The sequence below is a fragment of the Sceloporus undulatus genome, chromosome 7, assembly GCF_019175285.1.
Source record: "Sceloporus undulatus isolate JIND9_A2432 ecotype Alabama chromosome 7, SceUnd_v1.1, whole genome shotgun sequence".
Lineage (NCBI taxonomy): Eukaryota > Metazoa > Chordata > Lepidosauria > Squamata > Phrynosomatidae > Sceloporus > Sceloporus undulatus.
This window is the reverse complement of record NC_056528.1, coordinates 25,642,542-25,652,667: the sequence shown is the minus strand read 5'-3', so window position 1 is coordinate 25,652,667 and position 10,126 is coordinate 25,642,542. Positions and strand designations below refer to the sequence as shown.

General features: G+C 44.7%; 1 protein-coding gene across 1 annotated transcript in view; it reads right to left on the bottom strand.

Moving 5' to 3' along the window:
• Positions 1-285: 285 nt before the first annotated feature.
• Positions 286-10,126, bottom strand: part of LOC121937012 (phospholipid-transporting ATPase ABCA1-like) — a 41,876-nt gene continuing 32,035 nt past the window's right edge. Inside the window, exons 45-52 of the mRNA XM_042479794.1 lie at positions 8,641-8,703; positions 7,941-8,047; positions 5,746-5,887; positions 5,426-5,560; positions 4,430-4,533; positions 3,982-4,074; positions 3,191-3,434; positions 286-2,451 (exon numbers count right to left, since the gene is read on the bottom strand). Of these exons, the coding sequence (XP_042335728.1) occupies positions 2,305-2,451; positions 3,191-3,434; positions 3,982-4,074; positions 4,430-4,533; positions 5,426-5,560; positions 5,746-5,887; positions 7,941-8,047; positions 8,641-8,703 (1,035 nt within the window). The 3' untranslated portion in view covers positions 286-2,304. The remainder of the gene's footprint in view (positions 2,452-3,190; positions 3,435-3,981; positions 4,075-4,429; positions 4,534-5,425; positions 5,561-5,745; positions 5,888-7,940; positions 8,048-8,640; positions 8,704-10,126) is intronic.

The window sequence follows — 10,126 nt, the reverse complement described above, 5'->3', positions numbered from 1 at the left end:
GAAAGAAAGAAAGAAAGAAAGAAAGAAAGAAAGAAAGAAAGAAAGAAAGAAAAGGGATGGAGGGAAGGGAGGAAGGAAGGGAGACAGAAAAGAGAAATAGAGAGAGGAAGGAAGGAAAAGAAAGAGGAACAAAGGAAAGAAAGATAGAAGGAGGGGAAGGAAAGGAAAAAGAAAGAGGGAGGGAGGGAGAAATAGACAGAGGAACAAAAAGGAAGGGAAAGAGGAAGAGGAAGGAAAGAAAAAAGAAAGGGAGGGAGGGAGAAAGGAAGGGAGAGAGACAGACAGGGAAAAAGGGAGGAACAGAAAAGAACAAAGAAAGATGGATAGGAAGTCAGAAAGACAGAAAGAAGAAGAAAGGCAGAACAGTTACATTGCATCTCTTACAGGTTCTTTGTTTCTCCCACTCGGAATAGATTATCGCCTCCCTTCCCTCCTACTTTTATAACCTGTCATTTTTTCTTTCTGAAAAGTGCGTAGTGTATACATTCATAACTTACACAATTTCCTTTTTAACCCCCCCCCCCCCATTTTTAAATGCAAACCTGCTGCAAAGACAGTGCAGAGAGGGGAAGACGATGGCACAGGGCAAAGCCGGCTCCAAAATAGCTGAACATCCCGCCCCCTCTTTTTTCCTTCTTAGAGCTCAACATGGAGATCATTTCTAATTGACCTTATCACAAAGTTTTCTTGGCCAGTATATATCCAGAGGAGGCTTGCCATGGCCTTCCTCTGAGGCTGAGAGTGTGTGACTTGCCCAGGGGTCACTCAGTGGGCTTCCATGGCCAAGTGAGGCTTCCAACCCTGGTCTCCCAGAGTCCCAGTCCATGGTCACTGTGTGGACCTTAAGCTCCTTGATGAAATGGACCGCATCCTGGGCTTGCAAACAAGCCTCAGCCTGAAAGCATCCTCAGTCACAGGGTTATTTCTTGCAGAGCTGGCTGAGAACCAAGCAGAAGCATTTTACACATTCATCTTTTAAATCGCAGTAGAAAATCTGTGGGCATCGCCCCATCGGCAGCCTCAAATCTTTGCAAGAGAAAAAGCAGCTGGCTAGTATGCAAGGCAGAAGCGCTGGAGATTCAAGGTGCATCTTACAGCTTCGGCATTTTAGGAGTGTGCATACATTGGTGGTGGCTGTGTGTCTTCAAGTCATTTCCGACTTACGGCAAACCTATCATGGATTACTTTTGGTGAGCTTTGTTCAGAGGGGTTCGCTTTGGCCTTCCCTCTCAGGCTGAGAGAGTGGGACTTGACCAAGGTCACCCCATGGGTTTCCATCGCCGAGTGGGGATTCGAACCCCGTCTCCAGAGTCCAATGCTCAATCCACTACGCCATGTTGGCCCTCCGTAAGATCAGTGCATCATCATAAAGAACATGAGGACGGAGGAGCTCAAGCATCTGGTTCTTTTTTCCTACCTGAGATTGAAAATAATTGGTGCAATTCCTGCAGTTATAAGACACAGAGGGGCAAAATATGGGCCACAGGCTGTATATAGCGCCTGGAGTCATGTATATGGCCCATGGGGTCATGTTTGTGGTCCTCCAGACACACAATTTTGAGAGAAAGGTAGGATATAAATATAATAAGAACAACAGGGGTGTAGGTGCATATTTTTGCAGGGGACAAGTGAGGTTTCCTAATGTACCCATGTAGTCTTCCGCAGTTGCCCACCCCTACAAGGATATCATTCTATTGGTTGATGGACAAGACATCAAAAACATGTCTATGCGTAGGCCTTTGTTGGGTTTTTATGCCCACCAATACAGCCATAGGGGGGTCATTTTAGTCAAAGCCCTGACATTCTTTTATCCAACCTTCCTCAACACAATCAATGCTGTGTTGTGCTGACTCCAACTCCCATTGCCACCTACTATGGGAGTTGGAGTCCAACACACCATTTCTCCTCCCCACCAGATTCAGAAAGGCTAGCCTTCTCTCTTTTTGGGGAGCTATAGCCTTGCCCCGGCCAGCATAAACCAAAGCAAGGAGACAGTTTGAAATATACAGATGCAGGCAAGGAAAGGTTCTTCCTAGTTTCTGGTGACAAAGAGAATTCTGTGCACCTGAAACCTCTCTCAGAGAGGTCTGAGAACCCTCTAGGAGATGCTCAAGAGTCCCCCATCCTTACACCCGTTCCTTTGGGAAGGTAGCTTCAGCAGGCACAAGGAAAGGAGTTCCAGCTGTGTTGACCAGCATTCAACTTTCAGAGTGGTTGGGTTGATCTCTCTCCATGTTTCATGGGTGAGGTGACTCTTGTTTTATCTCTCTACCCAGCACACAGTTCTGGTGTTGACCCACCATCTCAGACCCTGGTTTCTTGCACGTTTTTATCCTCCAAGAATCCCAGGATTTTCCTCCAAGGTCTGGTGGTGACTTCCGGGTGTGTTGTGGCGGATAGGTCTCCGGGGGTATTCTCATCACTTTGTTCTTTGGCAAAGTGGACAAACACCTATATATAAGAAGAGAAGAGCCATAGAAGAGATTTTAGTGTTCTCATCAATCATCTTTCTTTTCTTTCTTTATTTCCATTAAATGCTGCCTTTCTCTCGGAAAGGGACTCACAGAGGGTCGCTGAAAAAATTGGTTTAAAACTTTACAACAAAGTTTTTAAAAACAATTGCAGTCACCCCTTCAAGTCCACAGACTTGAAATCCATGGACTTGAAAATCTGCGGAGGGGCGACTGCCATTAATCCCAATGAGTTGCACACTCATGGTGCCCCCCCCCCCGCATGCACACGCCTCATTCAAGCCTATGGGGCTTGAATATGAGTGAGTTTTGGAGCTGGCGGGGCAGTCAGGAACAGATCCCCCACGAGTTCCAAGGGGCGACTGTAAAAATCATCTCGCTAAAACTGTATAAAATTGCATTAAACATGCAATAGTTAAAAACATAAAAACCTTTATTTCTGCCCGGCTATGGGTTGGATTGGATGGCCATTGTGGCCTTTTCCAACTCTATGATTTTATGATTCAATTTTTAGTTTTAATAATAATACAAAAAGGAAATAGGGATGGGGAAATGGGCAAAGTGTGGCCTGTGATCCACAAGTTTTCTCAGGATCATTTTTGTGGTCTCCAAGGGCCTCTTGGGTCCAATGTCTGCCCCCCTTCCATGGTCCTCTGGAGGGGGGGGGCACGGTAGTCCTTTCGGCTATGTTTTTGCCCCTGCTCAGCCTCTGTCCTCACCTGGTCAAGGGTGGTTTGTGAGACAGAGTAGTCTTCAATGTGGTAGTCACTCCGGTGGGCTGAGAGGGTGCCAAAGATCTTGGCCAGGGAGCAATTGCAAGAGGGCAGCTGATATTGGAGAGTGCAGTAGTGTTTCTCCTTAAGTACAATGCCAGGGAAGGAGTCCTGGATGAATTTCTCCACGGGACCAGTGTCTGGGTTGGTCCCAGAGATCCGGAGGATAATGGTGTATCCGTCTCCAAACCTAGACAAAGCAAACAGATGAAATGGATTGTGAAGTCAAAGGCTTTCATGGCCGGCATCCCTAGTTTTTTGTGGTTTTTTTTGGGCCATGTGAATACCATTCTGTGAAGATGCCAGCCACAGATGCTGGTGAAACATCAGGAATAAACTCTTCCAGAGCATGGCCACATAGCCCGAAAAACCCACAAAAAAGATGAAATGGATTCATTTTGGAAAGAGAAAAATCACAAGAGAACAAACAAACAAACAAAAAAGATCTTTCTGGACCAGAAAAAGACTAGCCACCACAGAAACCTTTATTTTATTTTACATTATATTTACTGCACTTAATATATGGATTATTTATTATATAAATACAATAATTTTTACAGTGGGGTTCCCTAACACCTGAAAATTATTTCAAGGTTCCTCAGGGCAAGAAGCCCTGAGAAATTTGATTCTGAAGTGACAGCCAAGACCACTATTTTCTTGTAGAGAGCTCCCTAAGCTAATGGTGGGTAAGCATCCTCATCCATGCTCACCCATCTCCTCAAGTCTAGGAGACTTACTTGTTCTTCAAATGTTGTACACTGCCCAGACATTGGAAACGTCCGTTCACCATAATGGCCATCCTGGTGCATAGTGCCTCGCACTCTTCCATGCTAGTGAAAAAGAAAGAGGGGAATCGGTTACCTCCTTTCACCCTCCCCATTACTTTTCAGATCCATCAGTTGGAGCCTGAGAAAGTAAGTGAGGCATCTGCACCAGTGGAATTTCTGCCTAGATATTCATTGCCATATGGGCTGGCAGAAATGTTTAAGCATGTATGGAGCAAATCTTTGGCAAAAGTGTGCGCATGTTGGATTTTTGCATGCGTCACACACAACTCTCAGCCGGATGTGAAACTGGTTGACCAAAATATCAGACCAATGGCTTCCCCCAAATTTGTTCCTATAATGTTTCTTCCAGCTTACTTCAACTTATGGTGCCCCTCTCCGATGTAAGTTCTCCACTTACCTGTGGGATGTGAGTACGACAGATCTGCCATCCTTGATCACACCAAGGATGCAGTTCCACAAGAAACGTTTGGCCCGCGGATCCATCCCCGTCGTTGGCTCATCCTGGAGGCAAAGAAACTCACAGTTAAAAGATATTCTGGAATACACAAAACATGTAAAGGTTGAGTCTCCCTTATCCGAAATGCTTGGGACCAGAGTTGTTTGGGATTATTTTGGAATACATGTATTGGCATATATGTACATAATAAGATATCTTGGGAGACAAGATCCAAACCTAAACATGAAAATGTATGTATGGTTTATATACACCGCATAGGCATAAACCTATACATATATACACACATGCACACATATATGTGTGTATATATGTGTGTGTGTGTATATATATGTTTATATACATATATGTGTGTATATATGTATATATGTATAATAATTAATTTAATAATTAATTTTATTTATATACTGCTATTCCAGAGATCATAGCGGTGAACAGCAAGTAAGCTAATTTGCAAGCAATTATATACACACACACACACATATATATATACACACACACACACACACACTCACACTCACATATGTATGTGTGTGTAGGCTCATGCCTATAGGGTATATCTAAGGTATAAACCTTACAGTTCATACAATATTTTTAAACAATTTTGTGCATGAAACACAGCTTGTCTACAATGAACCACCAGAAAACAAAGGTGTCACTATCTCAGCCATCAATAAAGTTTTGAGTTTTGGAATATTCTGGATTAATGGAATTCTGGAAAAGGGAGATTCAGCCTATAAAGATTGCCAAAATAAAAACTGGAAAACAGGGACTTTCTGGTCTTTTCAATCAGCTTGGATATGCCTGGTGTTTCTTTCTCCCTTCTCTTTGTGAGAGTTAAGAATGGGCAGAGATGGACCAAATTCATGCCCACAAATAGCTTCTTTTCTGAGCAGCCAGCAAGCCAAGGCCAATGCTTGGCTCCCCAGCATCACTGACCAGGAAGATAATTGGCGGGGCTCCGATAAGTGCGATGGCTGTGGACAACTTGCGCTTGTTGCCCCCGCTGTACCGACCGGCCGGTCTGTCCGCGTACTGCACTAAGCCAAGAGTTGACAACCCCCATTTCACCACCTGGGGAGATGGAGAGAAAGAGGGATGTTACTAGCTATGGGATTGTTACGACCCGTAAAGTTTTACTTCAAGACAACAGGAGTGCCTCTGAGCGAGCACCGAGTGCCCACTCCTGAACTGGTGCAGGTGACATCAAGAGGTATAGTCCTCCCTTGGCTTTACCCTACAAAAGCAGGTGCTCTTACCCCAGGGATTTCATTCTCTGGGACCCCGCGCAGGCGACAGTAGAACGCCAAGTGCTCGCGGCCCGTCAAGAGATCGTTGATGGCATCAAACTGGGGGCAATAGCCCATGTTTTGGTGGACCATCTGCAGGTCTTTGAGTACACTGCGGATATGTGGGGAAAAGAAGGACCTTTGTAAAGAAACCCCCTTCCATGAAGGAATACACAATGAAAGCACCCCTGAAACCTCTGTTTAAAGTCCTCCAAAGGAGGAGTATCCGCCACCCTCTGAAGCAGTCTGTTCTTATAGTCGAGACATTCTTCCTAATATTTAGGTGGAATCTCTTTATTTGGAATCTAAATCCATTGGTTGAGTTCTAACCACAGCAACAGAAAACAACAGCCACCCATAGCGATTTTAATGAAACACTTCGGGACTTTTTGTGAGGTTTAATATTGCAATTTCCTAACAAGATTTGGGATTTTTTGGAATGAAAGGCAGCACAGAAAGTTCCAAACAAAAGGGAAACTAAAAACAGCCACTCTCCCCGGGAGGCTACTGTGATGTTCTGGATTGTTCAGGAGCAAATGTCCTTAGTTTACTAAATATATTAAGGCAATTTGGTTATGTATGCACAGTGTAGTAAATGTTATACGGTAAAAGATCTGTCTGGAGCAGATGAAGTTGGAGGCGAGTGGCGATTGGTGGGATGTCTGAGCAAATTTGAATATATATGGTCAAGGACGAGTGAGTAGTCGGTCAATGATGAATTAATGAATGAGGTTTAGGAGTTTGAGTGGTTAGGAGAGTTAGTAAGGGTTAGAGGTAGGGGCATGTTAGTTAGGGTTAGAGGCAGGGGCGTGTTAGGGTTAGAAGTAGGGGAGAATTAATGAGAGGTAGGGGAGAGTTAGGGCTAGAGGTAGGGGAGAGTTAGTTATGGTTAGAGGTAGTGGAGAATTAGGGTTAGAAGTAGGGAAGGGTTAGTTAGGGTTAGGGGCAGGGGAGAGTTTAGGGTTAGAAGTAGGAAAGAGTTAATGAAAGGTAGGGCAGAGTTAGTTAGGGTTAGAGGCAGGGGAGAGTTAGTTAGGGTTAGAGGTAGTGGAGAGTTAGGGTTACAGGCAGGGGAGAGTTAGTTTAGAGTTAGAAGTAGGGAAGAGTTAATGAAGGGTAGGGAGAGTTAGTTAGGGTTAGAAGTAGGGGAAATAATGAGACGTAGGGGAGAGTTAGGGCTAGAGGTAGTGGAGAGTGTAGTGTAGGGTTAGAGGTAGTGGAGAGTTAGGGTTAGAAGTAGGGGAGGGTTAGTTAGGTTAGGGGCAGGGGAGAGTTAGTTAGGGTTAGAAGTAGGGAAGAGTTAATGAAGGTAGGGGAGAGGTTGGGCTAAGTAGGGGAGAGTTAGTTAGGGTTAGAGACGGGAGAGTTAGTTAGAGTAGAAGTATAGAAGTTAATGAAAGGTAGGGGAGAGTTGAGGGCTAGAGGTAGAGGAGAGTTAGTTAGGGTTAAGGCAGGGGAGAGAGTTTAGGTTAGAGGCGGTTTAGAGATAGGGGAGAGTTATTTGGGGTTAGAGATAGAAGAGAATTAGTTAGAGGTAGACGCGAGTTAGAGTCAGGGTCAGAGTTAGATAGAAGATGAGCATAAGAGTGAGAGGTGACTTAGATGCATTGAATAATTAATCTGTGACATTATGGTCAAATTCTGTTTCATAAACCATTACGTTTGTATTATAAACCTTTGCCTCTGAAACGCTACATATTGTAAAGTTGAATTCACACATGGTGTGTCTGTGTGGTGGGCAACAGTTAATAAAGGGTGGTAGTATCCAGTGGGAATAGAAGATGGATAAAATCACAGATAGGAACCATGAGAGCATCTAGGAGATCCCTATAGTTGGTGGCCACAGCAGCGGGAGAGGAAGAGGTCCTCACATTGGTAGAAGATGGGGCTAAGATTAAGTTCACACATTTGGTGGCAGAGCTGGGATAGGCAGAAGACCCTTCTGCCACCAATGTGAGGACTCTAGACCAAGAGTGGAAAACTGTGGAAGCTAAGGGTAGTCACTTCCTTTTCACTTTTGCTATTGAGCTGGTTTTTCAATGTTGACGGAACGAAAGATTAAAGAAGAAACCTCTTTGCATGCCAAGCAAATGTCCCACCAAGGCCCTATGGGTTCCTCCTGAAGCTTATAGGGTGGGTTCCTGCCCCAAACCTTGAATACTGACCTGTAACCTTTCAGGAAGGCTTTGCCCGAAGTCACCTCCGAGTCTCCAGTCAACATTTTGAACGTCGACGTCTTCCCAGCCCCATTCACGCCAAGGAGGCCAAAACACTGAGCACAGGGTTTTTAAAAAAGTGTTACAGACAGTGAAAGAAAGAAAGAAAGAAAGAAAGAAAGAGCATCCATTTGAATTCTAGACCTGGACGTCAGGGTTTTGCCATAGGTTCACCTTAGATTGCCGTAAGTCAGAAATGACTTGAAGGAACACAACAGCAACAAGAACAAGGCGAACCTATCATAGGGTTTTCTTGGGCAGATTTGTTCAGAGGGGGATTAGATTTCCATGGCCAAATGGGGATTTGATCCCTGGTCTCCAGAGTCATAGCCCAATGCTCAAACCGCTGTACTATAATACAGTATGTCACAGACTCTGTCTGTTAAAAAATTAATCTTCTGCCCTTTTTCGTTCTCATATTCTTTCTAACAGCCATGAAGACAAACACAGTTCCAATCACAGGCTGGGGAGTGCTGTACAATCCAGTGGATCCCATTCCAGCTCAGATCAGTGAATGAGCCATACCCGCAATAGATCCAATTCCAGCACAGGCTGGTGAGTGATCTAGAACCCAGATCTAGCCCAGGTCAGTGAGTGATCCACAACTGGTTGATCCAGCAAAGCTTCTCCACCAAACCACGTCTCTCACCTCTCCAGCAGGGATTCCTAGGCACAGACGGTCCACAGCCGGCTTCTTACTCCTCCGGTAAACCTGTAGAACAAGTGATCCTAAATTATGGAAAGGCCTGCTGGCAAAGATCCGACGTATCACCAACCTTGACGGCTGCAAAAAGGCCGTCAAGACGGATCTCTTCCGGCAGGCCTTTCCTAACTGACCACTCCACTCCCATTGATATGGATTGCCCTACAACTCCCCAAGAAGTCTCGCTCAATTATTACTATTTCAAGTGATCTTAATTGTATTTTACAACGTGGTTGTTTTAATGATGTAGTTTAATTTTAAGAAAGGGGAATTAGGGGAGTATTTAATTTTATTTGTGTTTGCAATTATGTACTTTATATATTTTCACTGTTGGTACCCACCTCGATCCTTTGGCAGAGGCGGGATAAAAATAAAACTCATTATTACTATTATTATTATTCATTTGCAAATCTATCTTGAAAAAGAGGGAGAGCATTGAGATCCCTCCCTGATCATTGGCCCCGAGACTTAACTACTTAGTTTGCATTTTGCCATGGCACTGGCAGAGAGACCATTAGCGGGCACTGAGATGCAGACACAATACAGCCTGCAGGCTGGCACAGCATAAACGTTTTGAGGAATGTATATATATGTAACGTTCAGGTGGAATCTCTTAGGTAGGATCATTTTTGTTAAGGTGGGACCCTTTCAACTTTTCCCTGTTTTAAGCTTGGCCACAGATTGCGGACCACCTGGAGCACTTATGCGTAGAACTGCATCTGATCCTAAACTCCTCCAGGAACTCACGACATCCTTTTTTACCTTCTAGACCAGTGGTTCCCAACCTTCCTAATGCCGCGACCCTTTAATACAGTTCTTCATATTGTGGTGACCCCCCAATTATTTTTCATCACTACATGCAAATATGTGTTTTCCAATGGTCTTAGGTGACCCCTGTGAAAGGATCGTTCGACCCCCAAAGGGGTCCTTACCCACAGGTTGGGAACCACTGTTCTAGACGCTTTCCTGTCAAACTGCCTCCATTGGAAAAATAAGACAAGGATGCCCAAGATGGACCTGTGCCGTTTCAGGTGGGTCTCCAACCTAAAATCCACCCTAAGCCCATCTCTCCCATGCCTGTCATCAGCCCCAGCCTCCTCACCTTGGTGAGATCTTGCAGCACCAAGATATCCCCTCTTGGGGCTCCACTGGTGATCCTCCGCCTTTCTTTGGCGACGTCTTCATCTTCTTTTTCCAACGGAGGAAGTTTGACAGGAAAGAGCCTAGAAGATAAAAAGAGGATGTAGTGAGTTTCTGGGGCCGCCTCTGAAGGAGTTTAGGATCAGACGCAGTGCTGCACATAAGTGCTCCAAGTGGTCCGCAATCTGCAGTGAAGGTTAAACAGGGGAAAGTTGGAAGGGTTCCACCTTACCAAAAATTATCCGAACCTAAAAGATTCCACCTGAACATTAGAAAGAACTTATATATATAT